We start from the raw sequence: 19,085 nt of genomic DNA on the forward strand, positions 1-19,085 counted from the left end.
AGGTCTCCCCCTTTCCTGGGGCCCTGCTCTCACTCCTTGGTGGCCCTGACTGGTTCTCTGAGTCCTCGGTCCAGAAAAACAGCAGTCTCTGTCCTGGTGTCTGTGTTGGCCTGAGCCGTACTGAAGCTGTGAACTGCCCTCAGGGCCAAGTCTGAAACACAGAAAAGTTACCCAGTGCTGCCTCCTGTCTCTAAGTTTCAGCTCCTTCGTAAAGCGTACCTGCTTTTATTTATTTTCCAGAACCCTCTGCTAGTGGTTTGGTTTGGTTTTGCTGGTTTTCTTTATTTTTTGGTCCAAAATTTATTGTTGCTATCTGCAACAGGGTTGGCCTGCTATTTAATATGCTATTTAATAATACCTTATTCTCTTATGCCATCAGGAGAATCTCTACTATATTCAATGATTATCATTTTATGATATAGAATTTATGTTTCTTTACCCCCCTTTCTCAAAATGAATATTGGACACAAATATTTTATACGACATCTTATCATCATCAACACCTTTTTAATATTCCAGAATAATTAATTACTCCTCCTCAAACTGGACATGTAACAAAACTATTTTTCATTTTTCTGTATTTATAAATAGCATTTCAATGAGCATAATGCTGTGTAAAGCCTTTCCTATATTTAGGGTGATTTCCTTAGGGTGAATTCCCAGAAGTGGGTCAAAAAGGTTGGATATCTTTTAAGGTTCTTTTTTATATTGCCAAATTGCTTCCCAAAAGGGTTGTACAAATTTGCACTGCTTGCAGCAATTTAGGAAAATGATCATTTCATAAAACCCTTGCCAGCACTGGATATTATTAAACCAAGAAATAACATTTCTATTTCAAGAGATGAAAAATTATAACCAAGAATTTATGAACACATATACATGTAATATTTTAATGTCAGAGGATAGATTTTCCTGGTTCTATGACAGACTCTAAAATAAAATAGATGTATTACAGAGAGGAAGACTCTGAAAAATGAAATTCTGAGCAAATAATCACAGAGAATTACAATGAGGAATTTGGGAAGCATAGAGGAGGAAACAATGTGTGCAGGAAACTAACAGATGGAAAAAAGTCCAAGAATGTGTAACAGTTTAGCCCAAACTTATAAAAATACTCCCAGAAAGGATGAGGCTTCAAATTTGTCAGTGCATGGTGGGCAAATTTGAAAGAAAACAAGCAGAAATAAAACAAGCTTTTAAAATTGCTTTTGGAACAATAAGGACAAGAAAATGATTGTCTCGTTGGATGAAACAACTGAAACCTTATTACCAGATGAAGGTGGAAAACTAAATTCATTCTGAATCTGTCAGATATGTCACTTATATTAAGAAAAAAAAATCTGAAAACTGTAAAGAGAGAATAAAGATATTTCAAAAGGAGTGAGGTTCTACCGCATGAGGAGGTACTAGGTATTTATTTTGGAGTACATTTCTCAAGTTCAGTCTCCAAATCCAAGGAAATTAGTTTTCCAGAGCTAAAATAATATGAAGATATATTTTCAGAATAACGTTTACTTATTCTCTTCAAGGAATCAAGGTAGGCAGAGAAACTTCCAGAATTCTGGAAGGGCATATTCTGATTTCAGATAGGTGGTGAAGCGTTTTTGGAACTTGACTTTGATTTGCAAGGGCAGTAAGATCAGTTGGTCAGATTTATATAATGAGTTGTGGGGTCAGAAGCTGGGCACGCTAGGAGCCATCTTGGGTTCACTGAGAATAAATCATGCCAGGTGAATTGCAGTTCTACTTTGGATAGATTTGTTGCACAAACAGATCAAGGAGATACCATTACATAGATATCTAAATGTCAGCAAGGTATTTGACAAAGCTTCTCATAGGTGTATTACTTTTTACATGTTTACCTGGATATTCCATCTTAAGTGCAGGTTCTGTGATGACGGAATATTTTTGTTTCACCCCCTCTGCATGTCCACTTCCTGGTATATTATAAGCTCTCAATAGATATTTACTGAATGAGCAATATTTCTGTGTTGGTTTGTAAAAGAGGAAATTGTAGAGTGTTAGATAGTATAGTCAGTTTACTCAGTTATATGTTTACAAAACGTTTTCTTTGAAGGATTAATGTCAATTTGTAGAGAGTTCTGTAGCCATGAGGTCTCAAATTCTATTTTCTATCTGGTTCTCTTTGACATTGATGTCCTTGCCTTAAAAAAGCAGAAGCCTGGCTTGGAACCCAGGGAATAGCAAGGACCACTGTTAGACTTGCCAATCCATCCCTTGTCTGTATTGGCTGTATGGACTTGCCAAAGACAAATAATCAGGTTCCTAATATTTGAAATGAAGATATCAACATCAACTTCATTATATTCTTAAATGTACTTCAGTTCAGTTGCTCAGTCATGTCCGATTCTTTGTGACCCCATGAACTGCAGCATGCCAGGCCTCCCTGTCCATCACCAACTCCCAGAGTCCACCCAAACCCATGTCCATTGAGTCAGTGATGCCATCCAACCGTCTCATCCTCTGTCGTCCCCTTCTCCTCCTGCCCTCCATCTTTCCCAGCATGAGGATCTTTTCAAATGAGTCAGCTCTTCGCATCAGGTGGCCAAAGTATCGGAGTTTCAGCTTCAACATCAGTCCTTCCAATGAATGATTTTAATTTACATAAACGTCTAGTCTGTAACTTGACATGCTATAGACACTCAGTAACTCTTCATTCCTTTTCTTACCTCCTGATCCTTTTCATAGTTCTGGAGCAGTGAAAACATGAGATCACAGATTTAGGACCAAAAATAGCCTGAGACACTCAGGGGAAAAAAAGGGCCAAAATATACAGATACAATTTGATAATACAGAATGTTCTTTACTTTGGTTTTAGAAAAATAAAATTTGCAAATACATGATGGGAAATACCAGATTTATTTGCAGTGCATGTGAACAAAGAAGCGAGGGCATGGTGAATACAAGTCAGCTGCCAATAAAGTGGAAACAGTCCTGGGTTGCATTAGTTAAGTCTCCTGTTCAGAGAAAGGGAGGTAATAGTCCATTTCTGCTTGGTGATTATCATGCCTAGTTCAGCACACAGAAGCTCAAAAAGGCGTTGAGCAAACTGGACTATGTTGAAAAGAATCCGAAAAAATGAATTTGAAATTTAGGGTGCACATCAAAATCAATAAAATGGGAAAACAGTGATGCAAGATTCAGTGTTATAGAAGTAGTGAAATAATTATTCCTGTATACAGCTGATCAGGGTGAAATTGATATAACCTTTCTGGAGAACATCTTGACAATATGGCTCAAAAAACCTTTAGCTAAGTCAATGCCCTTTGACCCACCAATTCATCTCTTTAATCTCAAGAAAATTCTACACATGGTTGCTTTTAGATGTGTAGAAAGGTTTATCTTTAGGAGTACATGATGCAATATTATAGTGAAAAATTGGAAATAGTATGAAATTTAAACAACAGAGAATTGATTAAAATATACATTGATAGAGTAGAATATATTTGAGGCATTAAATGATATTGGGGTCAATGTTTAATGACATGGGGTAATGTGATATATTTTATTTAGCTTTATTTTAATTCCACAAGCAATCTCAATTTATTACCAAAAAAAAAAGGTGAACAAAAAGAAAATCTCTGTATTCAGAGAAAATCACTATTAACACTTTGGTCATTATAGGTATCTATATATGTATAGATGGTTATATTGAATATATATAAATCTAGGTGTAGATATAGATAATGGGACTTCCGTGGTGGCTCAGTGGTAAAGAATCTGCATGCAATTCAGGAGCCGCAGTAGACGCAGATTTGATCTCTGGGTCTGGAAGATTGTCTGAAGGCATAGCAACCCACTCCCGTATTCTTGCCTGGAAAATCCCACAAACAGAGGAGCCTGGCAGGCCACAGTCCATAGAGTTGGAATCAGTAGGACACAACTGAAGCAGCTGAGTGCGCACACACAGATATAGATGTGTGCATATGCACACACATTTGATATATGCAATTTATGTAATAGCAAAAATACCAAGCATATAATTGGATCCCAATATGTATTTCTGACGTCAGTGAATAAATCAATATATGCCTAGATATTTTTAACAAAACTCACAAGATGCATTCATGTAACAAGACAATAAAATCCAGTTGTAGAAACATACACATAAGAAAGGTGAAAAAAAAACTAGAAATAGGAAAGATCAATTGGTAGTGATAGTATTTGACTTGGTTATTATTTTCTTTTTTTTGCTTTCTTTATTTTTCTAATTTTCTACAATAAGTGTGCTTTGAGTCTATAATCTGAAAAATCATAATTTTTGTAAAATGCATCATATAAAGAATGAAGGCATTAGTAGGAATATTTTGCTTGGATGGAAAGAGTATAAATGGGCACATGAGCAATCTCTCAGCAGCTGAAAAGCCATTGTATGGGGTCATGGAACAGCCTGAACCTGTGATTCCAAAGCGTTAGACAGAATCTAGAGGGCAGATTATGGGGAATTTCATTCTTGGCCAGCCTTGCAAACCCAAATTTGCTCTTTTATCCTATTGTACCTTTTGGGCCTGCCACTGTGTTTAGTCTTTGCCGTTTATGAGCTATTTGACCTTGAGAAAGCCATCTGTAGTATCTTTCACTCCATCTCATCCAGTTATTGTGAGAGTCAAATGAATTACTATCTTTGGGAAGTAAAGGGTTGGTATGTAGTATTTACTAAGTGGTAATGCTTTTTAAAAACCTTACGGTTTGTTAGTAACAGGACAGCGTTAGAACTTGGGTCTCTGGGACACCCAGTTCATCTTTCCATTGCCGTGTGGGGACAGATTGAGAGGAGTGTGGGTATTTTTCTAGGACTAGACAAGCGGAGTGTTCTGGTTACCTACTGCTGCATAATATACCCAAACTGAGTTCCTTAAGGCAACAACAATCTTATTATGCTCATGGGTTCTAGAATCAAAAATCTATAAACAAAGAAGAGAAGATAGTCTCAAGTTCACAATGGTCAAGCTGAAAATATTCAAACACCTATGGGTGACTCAGATGGCTGGAGGCTAGAATCAACTAGAAGCCTTTCTCACATTTTTCACACCTGGACTAAGACACTTCAAGATGTCTCGAAAGCTGGGCTCAGCTGTGACAATTGACTGAAGCACTTAAAATTGACCTCTCCTTGTGGCTAAGACTTAACACAATGCAGGGGCAGGTTTCCAAAGAGGGAGTAAGTATCTAGAGAATCAGTGTATCAAGAGAGCCAGGCAGAAACTATCTCGCCTTTTATTATCCAGTCCTAGAAGTTTTTGCAGAGTCAAGTCTCTTTATTAAAAACACAGAACTAAGGCAGTCTGCATTCAAGGAGAGAGACATTAGCCTCCGCCTTTGCTAGGGGAGAGGCAGAAGTCACATTTTCAAAAAGAATGTGGATGGAGAGATTTTGTTATGGAAAACTTTGGAAGATCCAGCCCCTCCCTCCTCCTCATCCTCCCAGGAAACAATGGCATATTCCAGAGACAAAGCTATACTTTCAAGAGATAAGCTGAGTTAAGCTTAATTAGAAAGCTTCTCCTCCAAAGGCAGTTCTTTAAGCCAAAATCTGGGGACAGATTGAGATTCATCCTTTCTTGGATAGTGGAATAACTGCTAGGTCTAGATGGTCTAAAGGTCAAATGAGGGATAGCTTAAGCTGAAGCAATAGAGACAGTCTGTTTTTTAAAATAAACAGAACTTTTATTACATGTCTTTATTTTTTTACAATGACTAAGCATTAGATGTTCATTGGAGGGAAATTATAAAATGGAGATAAGCAATAATAAAAATTTTTTTTTAAATACTCTAAATTTTACTACCCAGGGAATAACCACTAGAGCACCTTAATATGTTTCTTTCAATATCTTTTTATGCATGTGTGTGTATATGTACATATATATGCATATATTTACGTATTTTATGTGTATGTGTATTTTAAAACAGAATAGGATCGTTTTGTACTTAAGAGTTTTGCCGTATGCTTTTTTAAGCTTGGTTCATAACCCTAGATCATGAACGTCATCTCAGAATGACTTTCACTTTCCTCTTTTTTATTTTTTAAATTAAAATCTATTTTTTATTACACGCACTCAGTGGAATTCAGACTGAAAATCAGTAAGTGTGTATAAAAGTACACAAGTCAAGTTCCTCTTTGCATTGTCTGTGTGGTGGTTCAGACAGTAAAGAGCCCACCTGCAGTGCAGGAGACCCAGGCTCCATCCCTGGGTTAGGAGGATCCCCTGGAGAAGGGAATGGCAGCCCGCTCCAATATTCTTGCCGGGAGATATACAGGGACAGAGGGGCCTGGGGGCTGTAGTCCATGGGTCACAGAGATTGGGCATGACTAAGTGACTAACACTCAAACTTAAAAACCTGATTTAAGGGGGGTTCAGGATGGGGAACACATGTCAATCCATGGCTGATTCATGTCAGTGTATGGCAAAAACCACTACAATATTGTAAAGTAATTAGCCTCCAACTAATAAAAATAAATGGAAAAAAACCCTGATTTATTGTCCATATACTTTTCCACCCAACAATATATCATGAGGAGGTTTGCATGTCAATAAATAGAAGTTTATATCACTGTATTTAATGATCTCATGAAAGTCTGTGTTAGAAATATGCCACCATTTTTAAATAGTCCCCTATAAATGGGCTTCTAAGTTATACACACACACACACACACACACACACATACATACATACATATATTTTTGTTGTTTTCCTGAGGGGCTGCCCTGGTAGTTCAGCTGGTAAAGAATTTGCCTGCAATGCAGGAGACCTGGGTTCAATCCCTGGGTTGGAAAGATCGCTTGGAGGAGAGCATGGCAGCCCACTCCAGCCTTCTTGCCTGGAGATGCCCCACAGACAGAAGAGCCTGGCGGGCTATAGTTTGTGGGTTTGCAAAGAGTCGTACACGACTGAGTGGCTTAGCACAGCAAGCACGTTTTTCTGAAGTTATAAGTGATTGTGTTTAATTTTCCTTTACCATAAAGATATTTTTAGCCATAAATATCAATTTTAAAAATTTCAGCATGAGGGGCTTCCGTGGTGGCTCAGTGGTAAAGAATCCACCCGCCAATGCAGGAGACATGGGCTCTATCCCTGGACCGAGAAGATCCTGCATGCCGTGACACAAGTCAGCCCATGCACCGCAGCTGCTGGGCCTGTGCTCCAGAGTCTGAGCTCTGCAGGGAGAAGCCACGCAGTAAGCCCACGCACTGCAACTAGAGAGACGCCCTCACTGGCCTCAAGCAGAGGAAAAGCCTGCACAGCCATGAAGACCCAGCACAGCCAGTAAATAAATAAAGTTTTCAAAAAGTTCAGCGTGAATCCCCATCATGCTACAGAGTCTTCTCTGTGGGTCAGATAAACCTGGGTTCAATTCAGGTCCTGCCACTTCCTGGCTGTGTGATTACAGACAAGGAGTGCCGTCTCTCCCAGACTGTTTTCAGATCGGAGGACTAGGAATACGTGTAGTCACCTCTGAGTGAAGTGCCTGACACTGTGCCTGGCCTTGAGTGGTACCTGACGACAGGTAGCAGTTGTGGTCAGAGCATCTCCATGAACATTTGTGGTTTAGCCCTAGAGCTCAGAGCAATTGTGAGCCATGTGGTTTAGGGGGCGTGGGAGGTTTAGCTACTTTTGTTCTCTTCCCACGACTGGTGCCATTTGTATTCCTTGGACAGTTGGGGGTCAGATGGGTTTTGCATTTCCAAGCTACATATTTTTCTATCTAGCACAGTTCTGGGCAATCTAAAAATGCAATATCGCTGTCACCAGCTCAAGGAAGACACGGAGTCTGAATAATTTAACATGTCACCACCATCCATCATGATACCAAGAGCACGGGAGATAGAGTGTGGAGGGGTGGGCCTACCAGGGGCTGGCAGAGCAGGTTTGTGGACAGGGCAGCCCAGTGCGAGAAAGCCGATTTGCGGTGAGTTAATTCTCAGGCCTTGGAAAGACTGTTCATGCTCCATGAACAACTGCTCCAGCCTTTTCCATAATTTGGCTTTCAAGTTGTTCAGATGCCCTGGTTTGTTCCAGAGCAAACCTGGAGTCAGGTCTCTCTTTGCCACCAAATATCTATGTCATTTTAGAAAGAAGCTTCTGTTTCGATGCTGTTCTCTTGAAACATCCCACCCTCGCCTTCTCCCAGAGTCCACAAGTCTGTTCTATACATCTGAGTCTCTTTTTCTGTTTTGCATATAGGGTTATAGTTACCATCTTTCTAAATTCCATATATATGTGTTAATATACTGTAATGGTCTTTATCTTTCTGGCTTACTTCGCTTGTATTATCTAGGGTGAAATAGATCACCAACCCAGGTTGGGTGCATGAGACAAGTGCTCGGGCCTGGTGCACTGGGAAGATCCAGAGGGATGGGGTGGAGAGGGAGGTGGGAGGGGGGACCGGGATGGGGAATACATGTAAATCCATGGCTAATTCATTTCAATGTATGACAAAAACCACTGCAATGATGTAAAGTAATTAGCCTCCAACTAATAAAAATAAATGGAAAAAAAAAAATAGAAAGAAGCTTCTAAAAACTTCTGAATGTTGCAGTTTATTTGTCAGCAAATTTGAGATAATTCCCATGCAGAGGGCTTAGCATCATGCTTGGAATATTTGAATTGCTTCCTTATCCAAAAGGAAATGCTAGGAAGTTGGGAAGTTTTTTCTGTTTCATTCATTGCTTTTCCTCGCCCAGCGCTCAGAGCAGTGTTTACTACAGAGTGGGCACTTGGTAAATGTTGAATGAATGGATGCACAAATGGGTGTTGTGATTATTTGAGGTGACCCCTGGGTTAAGGACAGACTGACGGATCACACCCTGTAACCTCAAACTCTGTGTCCCGGGCTCAGGATGCCTGAGCCTGGCTGTTTTATTGCGGCTCTGTGACGTCTCCAGGTGGCGCTAGTGGCAAAGGACCCACCTACCAGTGGAGGAGATATAGGAGACCTGGGATTCGATCCCTGGGTTGGGAAGATCCCCTGGAGGAGGGCACGGCAGCCCACTCCAGTGTTCTTGCCTGGAGAATCCCGTGGACAGCGGAGCCTGGCAGGCTACAGTCCATGGGGTCACAAAGAGTCAAACACAACTGAAGCGACTTAGCACTCGCCTTGTGAGGTCTCCAGTCTGCTCTCACAATTCCCCATCTTGTGGTTTTATCATGAGTCGTGTGATCTTACAGAGCAGAGGGTATGTCTCTCTTTCTCTCTCTTTTTTTAACATTTTATTTATTGAGGTAAAATTCATGTAACATAAAATTAACGATTAACTATTTAAAAGTGTGTAATTCATTGCCATTTAATACATTCCCAGGGCCGTGCAACTGTCACCTCTATTTAGTGCTGAGACATTTGCAATATATCAAAAGGAAACCCCATACTCATTAGCAATAACTCCCTGTTCCTTTCTTCTCTCTGCTCAGCCCTGGCAATCCCTGGCAAAAGGTTTTGCTAAGTTACAAAATGTTGTACGCAAGGTCCATCCACGTTGTATGCAGTGTCCCCCTGTGTTGTAACATGTCAACATTCCTTTGTGTGGCTCGATAATATTCCATGGTCTGAATTGACTGTATTTCGTTTATCTGTCCATCAGCTGATGGACCTTGGGTTGTTTCCACTATAGGCTGTAGTAAGTGGTGCTGCTATGAATATGCATGTACCAGTATTTATTTGAATGCCCTCTCCAGTCCTTTCAGATATGCCTAGGGGCAGAGTTCCTGGATCATGCGGTAGTTTTATGTTTAACGTCTGGAGGAGCTAGCAGATAAAGTGTTTCCCAGAGTTTTTGCACCACTGTGCATTCCCACTGGCAATGTGTAAGTGTTCTGATTTCCCGATATCCTTTTCCAGCCCGTTATTTTCTCACTTATCTGACTGTGGCCACCTTAGTGCATGTGAAGTGGTATCTACCTCTCTGTGCCTTTGGCTTGCATTTCCCTGATGACTGAGGGACTTTTTTCTTTTTTTGCCTGTACTGGGTCTTGGTTGCTGTGCCAGGGCTTTCTCTAAGCAGACAGTGGGGGCTGCCCTCTCCGGGGGAGCTTCTCATTGTGGTGGCCTCTCTTATTGTGAGCATGGGCTCTTGGGTACTCGGGTTTACTAGCTGAGTGCGCACTTGCTTAACTGCCCCGGGGCAGGAGAATCTTCTCGGACCAGAGATGGAACTCATGTCCCTTGCATTGGCAAGTGGATTCTCAACCACTGGCCCACCAAAGAGGCTGAATCAGACAGAAGCCAGGTTCAGAGCTTGTCATTTGCGTGATCTTAGATAAGCAGCGTTGAGGTTCTGAAGGTCGGTTCCTTAGTCGCTCGGTTGTGTCTGACTCTTTGAGACCCCACTGACTAGCTCACCAGGCTCCTCTATCCATGGGATTCTCCAGCAAGAATACTGGAGTGGGTTGCCATTTTCTTCTCCAGGGGATCTTCCCAACCCAGGGATTGAACCTGGGTCTCCTGCACCGCAGGCAGACTCTTTACCGTCTGAGTCTGCCCCTCGATAAAACTGATTCTTACCGCTCAGACGCTGTGTGCAGTGTGGACGGGTTATTGTACAGAAGGGGCCAGGGCAGTGCCCACCCCACCATGGTATGTGCTCTGACGGTCTTCTTCATGCTCCATCCCAGGCCACTCAGGACCAGGAGCACCAGGGGCCTGAGGGACAAGGGCCGAGGAACTGCCGTCTCCTCTCCTTCCCTCTTGCCAGCCTCTGACCGTTCTCACTCTCTCTCAGCCCCTAAATAGAAATACTTGCACAGCCCTGTATAATTAATGGCTGCCTTTAGTTCACTGTATCACCAATTCCATATTAAAATGCTAGCAGAGGGGGCCTTTTTCCATTTGTCTGAATCATCTCCAAGTCAGTCTGTTATTGGCCCGTGGCCCCTTGCAGCGTCTGTGGACACTCGGAGGCTATGTGCCCTGGGTGGCTGCCACCTTCTTACACTGTCACAGAAGGCAGGGAGTCACCCTCCCACCCAGGGGCATCTCCATTTCGTCTCCTAAGCTCAGGCGAGCATTGAATTAACGAGGAATTCGCCCTTACTCGTGATTCTTTCGTCTCTGTGCTAACTGTTTACATACAGCGTATCATTTTCCTCAAAATGACCGTGGGAGCTGAGAGTTACTGTCCCATTTTTTTTTAAAGACGAATGCAGAGCAGTTGGGTGGCTTCCCCAAGCCTCCCCTCCCAGCTCATCACTGGGGTGTGGAGTTAGAACTCATATCTGACTCCAGTACGCTAATGTCTTTGTACAGACATGCATTGCCTCTCATGACTCATAGATTAAACCAATCTAGAAACCTACTTGCCTTTCAGTGCCTGAGGGTAGAGACAATGACTGTTGTCTTTTAATGGGATCTGAGCCACACCATTTTTCATTCAAGTCTCATTTAAAAGAAAAAACAAAAATGCAGCACCTTAGTGGGGCCCGTGGCTTACTCACATCTCCAGATTCGGGCCCTTAATTACACTCTGGAATAAGTGTCATCTGAGTGTCCCCAGGATGTGCTCTCCGATATGATGGGCGCTTGAAATGTGGCTCGTCTGTGGTTGGGGTGTGCTGTAAGCATAAAATACACACTGGATTTTGAACACTTGTAAAAGTTATGTAAAATAGTTCAAGAACATCAAGAACATGGGAGTTAGCCTCCATTCCCTTCCCCCAGGAGTCTTCCTGACCCAGGGATTGAACTCTGGTCTGCCAGATTCTTTCCACTTGAGCCATCAGGGAAACCCAAAAGAAGTATGTGTGTGTGGCTCAGATGCTCAGTCATGTCCACCTCTTTGCAGCCCCATAGACTGTAGGCCGCCAGGCTCCTCTGTCCACGGGGTTCTCCAGGCAAGGATATTGGAGTGGGTTGCCATTTCCTCCTCCAGGAGATCCTCCCAACCCAGAGATCGAACGTGTGTCTCTTATGTCTCCTGCATTGGCAGGAGGATTCTTTACCAGTAGCACCACCTAGCAAGCCCAGTGATAATTTTATGGAAATAAGAAGTTAAGATGATATTTTGAATACACTGGTCAAATCAAATATATTCTTAAAATCAATTTTATCTGTTTATTTTTTTTACTTTTTTCATGTGGCCAGTAGAACATTTAAAGTTGCGTGTGTGGCTCACGTTATATTTGGCAGGGGGGCAGATTGATGGATAGGTAGGCTCTCTCGGCATCAGTTCCTATTCTGAACACGGTACCTTGATACATACAGGAGGAAGGTGAGGGTCAGGGGTGTGGAAACGGAGCGGGGTCCGGAGAAGCCAGGAGTGTGTTCTCAGAGTATGTGGACACGTGGAATGGTGGAGAAGTAGGATCTACATGAGCCTCATCAGAGTTCCTGCTGGTAGTACAGGTGCTAAGGTTCCATGGAGAAGCTGGAAAAAGTGTAAAATGTGCCCTGGTGCTGGGGTAATGACAGCCCCGCTCACCCGCAGAGGTCAGATCACCAAGTGTTGCTTCCTCTGCGCATACCACCCACACACACGCACACCACACGCACACATATGTGCACACACTCACACGTATGCACACACTGCACACACATGCACACAACACACACGCGCACACACACTCATGCACTCCACACTTGTGCACACACACACCACACACACACACCACACACACTCACACGCACACACCACACATGCATGCGCACACACATGCACACACTCAGATGCACACACTCTCACACACACATGCACGCCACACACACATATGTGCACACACTCACACGTATGCACACACTGCACACACTCACATGCACACAACACACTCATGCACTCCACACTTGTGCACACACACACACCACACACGCACGCACACGCACACACCACACATGCATGCGCACACACATGCACACACTCAGATGCACACACACTCACGCACACTTCCCCACATTAGGTTAGCAATGAGGCAGGCTTTGCAGGCAGACCTCATTTCACTCCAGCTCCCTCACTCAGCACCTCTCATCACCTCTCTGAGGAATGGCTTATTCATCTGCAAAACAAGGTTCATAATGCCTTCCTTACAAGGATGGCTGTGGACATTAAATGAAGTCTTTACTCATATTTTATTGCACATCAGCCTAGGGACCAGGGGAAGAGACAGCAGCCACCAGCTGGATTTGAATTGTGGGTCTACAACTTCCCAGCTGTGTGACCCTGGGCAGATTACTAAATTTCCTCCTGCCTTCATCTCTTCATCCGTTAAAACGGGAAGGGAAGTATTCACCTTCTTCCTAGGGTTATTGCAAAGATTAAACAAGGCAATGCAAGCCAAGGGTTTAGAACTGTGCCTGGCAGAGAGCCAGCACTACAGAAGGGTTAGCTTTTCTTATGACAGGATCCTATTGCCTGGTGCCTTTTACAGCCTCCACTTCCCGCTGCCCCCATCACAGCTAGACTGTCCCAGTGCGAAAGACTCCTGTCTGAAGCCTGTCTGCCCCATTCACCATAACCTGCCATTTGTTTGGGAAAGGAGGGAAGATGAGAAAGAAGAGGAGAGATGAAGGGAGAGAAGGTTTAGCTGGGATGGTTAAAACTACTGCGGTGGCATTAAAGGGTACAGGGTAGACTCCTGACAGGCAAATCCCTCACTTTTTCTCTGCTGCCCGAACACAGTGGGAAGTATGACAGATGCTTCCTGTACATAAGGCAGCTATTTCATCTCATGCCCTCATTTTCCCCTTGGCCAAACATTATGTGTGGGTGAACCAAAGACTCTCCCTCTCTCCCTCCTTCCAGCTCTCTGCCTCCCTCCCTCCCTCCCTTCCTCCTTCCTTCCTTCTTCCCTTTTCTACAACAGTAAAATATTTTAATGGCAATTTTAAAAGCCTACTGGCCTCTGAGACCTCTGTTCTTCCACTGCTTCCAGAATCTCCGTGGGGCGTCCGCCAACTCCATTTCAAAAAAGAGCCTTTATGTGGGGGAATTGCATCTGGTCGACCCTGGAGTTCCCTGCTGTCTTCAGGTCCAGCTCTTAGTTGCTGGGAATTGGGGGGATTTGCACTAAGGGACAGGGGCAGCTCGTGGCTGAAGACGCACGTGGGGACAGTGATCAGATGTTGTCCCTTTCTTTCCTCCATCCATTGCAACACGCTACCTCCAGGAAGGAGGAGGACACGGATTCTTTTTTGTTCCCATTTTCCAGAGCCTTATACTGAGAGGCAGCGCGACAGTGGTTAAAACTTTGAGCTTGGTCATCAGTCACACCCACGTACCGAGTCTGACTTCACTCCCTGTTCGCAAATCACTTTCCTTTCCTGGACCTTGGTTCCTTCATCTGCAAAGTGGGCGTCATGATGCTTCCCTCCCAAGAGGGCTTCGAATCTGGGGTGAGATGCAGGCTGCAGAGCTTATCACACAGCGCTCGGCACCTCGTGCTTAAAGGACGGTCTGCGTTCCCTCTTTAACCTTCCGTGACATCCCAAATTAAGCTCCAGGGTGCTCGGTGTGGCCCTTGGGGGCTTCTCCTGGGTGGCACCCTCAGATCCTGCCCGTCAGCACGCTGGTGAGGTGCCTCCTCCTCCCGCCCACACTCCCCTCCCCCGCCGGGGACGCTCCAGCTCTCACCTCCCCTCCCACATCCAGTTTCTGCTACTGAAGCCCATCCGTCCTTCCAGCCCTGCCCTAAATCTACCCCTCACCCATAAAGCCTTCCCAGGTCCTCTGTGTTGGGATGGATTGCCCTCTCCCGTATTCCCAGCATCCCACTGTGCGGGAAACATGGCCATGAATTAGGTTAAAGGCTCCTTCGGATCCCATTTGTCCCCATGACTAGCTTATGATCCCCTGGCTGGCAAGGACCGGGCGGCATCTCTCTGTTTCCCCTGTGTCTGGCTCTGGGCCTGGCGTAGAGTAAGCACTGGACTGAAATGTGTGTGAAATTGAGTCACCTGGAATGCTTTTTTAGAGGCAGATCTATCATACAAAGCAACAGTGTACCTATCAATTAGCTGGTACCCACCCAGGACCAGGTATTTTACATATCATACCTCCTTTAATCTTCAAAGCAACCCCACAAGATTAATAGCTTTTCCCCTACCTCAGACAGAAAGGACCCAGGACTCAGAAAAGGGAGGCATCTCCTCAAGGTCACACAGCCCCAAGGCTGCCAAGCCGTGATGAGAACCCAGGTCCGCATCACTGCAGAGCCTGAACTCCTTCTATAAATCATGCCAACTCCCAGGTCACTTGGGGGTGGGGTTACTGGTCTTTGGGATGGATGGGGGATTTAACAAGCTGCTGGAGGCCTGCAGTGACTGACAGATGGTGCTTCTTGCACAGGGGGCATCAGCTTTGGGAGAACCAAGGGGACGTCCGGGTCCGAGGCGGACGATGAAACGCAGCTGACATTCTACACGGAGCAGTACCGCAGCCGTCGCCGCAGCAAAGGTAACGGGATCCAGGAGAAGGTTCCCAAACCAGGGTTTGCAGGAGGAAGATCTGGGAAGCAGTTTTTGTGCTTCATGATAGATTCTAAATCTTCAACCTGGTCCCGATCCAGTTAACGCTGAACCTGGCATCCAATACCCTGTCTACCCATTCTCTATTTCTCTCTGTCTTGCCCCATTCCTCAGAGGATTTGGAGATGGTTTTGTAAGTTTGTGTGCTTTTTTTTTTAAATCCATCACAATAAAGAATCAAATTGAAAGGAAAATCAGAGTAAGGAAAATGATTCAGACTCCACTTAGATATATGCACGGTAATCCGTGCCATGCTGTGTTCTGTATTCTAGGAACGGGCTGACAGCTTAACTCGGAGATTCTTAGCAACCAAAGTGCAAAATGAAACATGCTCAGCAGTCAAATGCACAGAATCTGTGGGGGTAAAACCAGGGTTCGCCCAGGAGATCCTATTTACCTGATATAGAGACCAGATGGAGTTCTCCTGTTGGTTCCTGTAAACAGGACTCCCTGGGACTCTCTAGACAACGTTGTGTGTTTTCTGCAGAGAAAATCGGTACTGATGTTTGAATACATAATTTTTTTCTCATGATGACAGTATAAGAAGACATGAAAGTACTCAGGCAGGACCCCATTACAGGGTTTAGACCGTGTGGCTGAGGTCCACGGTGCCCTGTGGCAAAATGTGCTCTCACTGTGTGTAAAATGTGCAGATTTCACTGTGGTAAAATGTGCTCTGAAATAGAGCATATTTCAGGCCATCACCTGGGAATATAATTCCTCAATCCGGATGGCAAAGCAGCAAGTTCAAGATTGCAACCTTGGGAGAGAATTTAGGGTGCAAGCAGGTATTCCCAGCAAGTGATTAAGGGCATATCCATGAGCTTGGACCACGCCCTGGAGAGAATGGAGGTTCCTTCGTGAACATGACAGCAACTAATCTAGGTATGTGGCCATCTGTGCCCCCTAGTCCCCCAAAATGCATAAGAGGATTCCGCCTATGCGTGATGGACAGTCACAGGACACAGATCATGTTGCTTCTCTGGGTGCCTTGAGCCTTTGGAAACTTACCTACCTATCGTATACCTCAGTTTTCTTTTCTGTGTAATGGGCCTTGGGACTGCCTCATAGATTTGGAGATGAATTTTGTTCTGTTGCATTAAAAAAGTATCATGGTGCCTGGTATATGCTAAGGGCAAATAACTCAGTTCAGTCGCTCAGTCATGTCCAATTCTTTGTAACTCCAAGAACTGCAGCACGCCAGGCCTCCCTGTCCATCACGAAGTCCAGGAGTCCACCCAAACCCATGTCCATTGAGTCAGTTATGCCATCCAACCATCTCATCCTCTGTTGTCCCCTTCTCCTCCGGCCCTCAATCCCATGCAGCATCAGGGTCTTTTCCAATGAGTCAACTCTTCCCACCAGGTGGCCAAAGTATTGGATCTTCAGCCTCAGCATCAGTCCTTCCAATGAACACCCAGGACTGATCTCCTTTAGGAAGGACTGGTTGGATTTCCTTGCAGTCCAAGGGACTCTCAAGAGTCTTCTCCAGCACCACGGTTCAAAAGCATCAATTCTTCTGTGCTCAGCTTTCTTCACAGTCCAACTCTCACATCCATGCATGACTACTGGAAAAACCATAGCCTTGACTATATGGACCTTTGTTGGCAAAGTAATGTCTCTACTTTTTAATATGCTCTCTAGGTTGATCATAACTTTCCTTCCAAGGAGTAAGCGTCTTTTAAATTCATGGCTGCAGTCACCATCTGCAGTGATTTTGGAGCCCAGAAAAATAAAGTCAGCCACTGTTTCCACTGTCTCCCCATCTCTTTGCCATGAAGTGATGGGATCGGATGCCATGATCTTAGTTTTCTGAATATTGAGCTTTAAGCCAACTTTTTCAGTCTCCTCATTCACTTTCATCAAGAGGCTCTTTAGTTCTTCTTCACTTTCTGCCATAAGGGTGGTGTCATCTGCATATCTGAGGTTATTGATATTTCTCCCAGCAATCTTGATTCCAGCTTTTGCTTCCTCCAGCCCAGCATTTCTCATGACGTACTCTGCATATAAGTTAAATAAGCAGGGTGATAATATACAGGCTTGACTTACTCCTTTTCCTATTTGCAACCAGTCTATTGTTCCGTGTCCAGTTCTAACTGTTGCTTCCTGACCTATAGGTTTCTCAAGGGGCAAGTCAGGTGGTCGGTATTCCCATCTCTTTCAGAATTTTCCGCAGTTTATTGTGATCCACACAGTCAAAGGCTTTGGCATAGTCAATAAAGCAGAAATTGATGCTTTTCTGGAACTCTCTTGCTTTTTTGATGATCCAGTGGATGTTAGCAATTTGATCTCTGGTTCCTCTGCCTTTTCTAAATCCAGCTTGAACATCTGGAAGTTCATGGTTCACGTGTTACTGAAGCCTGGATTGGATAATTTTAAGCATTGCTTTACCAGCATGTGAGATGAGTGCAATTGTGCGGTTGTTTGAGCATTCTTTGGCATTGCCTTTCTTAGGGATTGGAATGAAAACTGACCTTTTCCAGTCCTGTGGCCACTGCTGAGTTTTCCAAATTTGCTGGCATATTGACTGCAGCACTTTCACAGCATCATCTTTTAGGATTTGAAATAGCTCAGCTGGAATTTCATCACCTCCACTAGCTTTGTTCATAGTGAAGCTTTCTAAGCCCCACTTGACTTCACATTCCAGGATGTCTGGCTCTAGGTGAGTGATCACATATTCATGATTATATGGGTTGTGAAGATCTTTTCTGTACAGTTCTTCTGTGTATTCTTGCCACCTCTTCTTAATATCTTCTTCTTCTGTTAGGTCCATACCATTTCTGTCCTTTATCAAGCCCATCTTTGCATGGAATGTTCCTTTGGTATCTCTAATTTTCTTGAAGAGATCTCTAGTCTTTCCCATTCTATTGTTTTCCTCTGTTTCTTTGCACTGATCACTGAGGAAGGCTTTCTTCTCTCTTCTGGCTATTCTTTGGAACTCTGCATTCAGATGGGTGTATCCTTCCTTTTCTCCTTTGCTTTTCACTTCTCTTCTTTTCACAACTATTTGTAAAGCCTCCTCAGACAGCCAATTGCTTAGGCATTATGTTTTGTTTTTTGTTCTAATTAATTCTTACCGGCATATAGTTGATTTACAGTGTTGTATTAGTTTCAGGTGTACAGCAGAATGAATTCTCTACATGTACATACATCCGCTCTTTTTTCAGACGCTATTCCCGAGTAGGTCGTTACAGAGAATTGATAGAATTCTCTGTGCTGTATAGGAGGCTCTTATTGTTCTTCTGTGTTGCATACAGTAGTGTGTATATGTCAACCCCCATCTCCGAATTTATCCCTCCTACTAAAAATAGGACTATCATATGATCCAGCCTGGAGAATCCCATGGGCAGAGGCGTCTGGCAGGCTACCATCCATAGGATCGCAGAGTCAGACACGACTGAGGGCCTAGCAATTTATGATCCAGCCATCCCCCTCCTGGGCATGTATCTGGAGAAAACTATAACCTGAAAAGATAAGTATACCCCAATGTTCGTATCAGCACTATTTCCGATAGCCATGACATGGAAGCAGCATAAATGCCCATCAGCAGAGGAGTGGATAAAGAAGATGTGTTGTGTGTGTATGTATGAAAATACACACACAGACGCAGTGGAGTGTT

General features: G+C 43.9%; 1 protein-coding gene across 6 annotated transcripts in view; it reads left to right on the forward strand.

The window, feature by feature from the left end:
• ASTN2 (astrotactin 2) overlaps positions 1-19,085 on the forward strand; it is a 996,620-nt gene that overhangs the window by 336,500 nt on the left and 641,035 nt on the right. For 5 of the 6 annotated variants that reach the window (XM_070459205.1, XM_070459200.1, XM_070459201.1 and 2 more), the window contains one exon: positions 15,288-15,395. The exons of the other annotated variant lie outside the window; for it this stretch is intronic. In XM_070459205.1, coding sequence (XP_070315306.1) covers positions 15,288-15,395 — 108 coding nt within the window. The remainder of the gene's footprint in view (positions 1-15,287; positions 15,396-19,085) is intronic. 6 annotated transcript variants of the gene reach the window in all.

Source organism: Odocoileus virginianus, chromosome 31, assembly GCF_023699985.2.
Source record: "Odocoileus virginianus isolate 20LAN1187 ecotype Illinois chromosome 31, Ovbor_1.2, whole genome shotgun sequence".
NCBI lineage: Eukaryota > Metazoa > Chordata > Mammalia > Artiodactyla > Cervidae > Odocoileus > Odocoileus virginianus.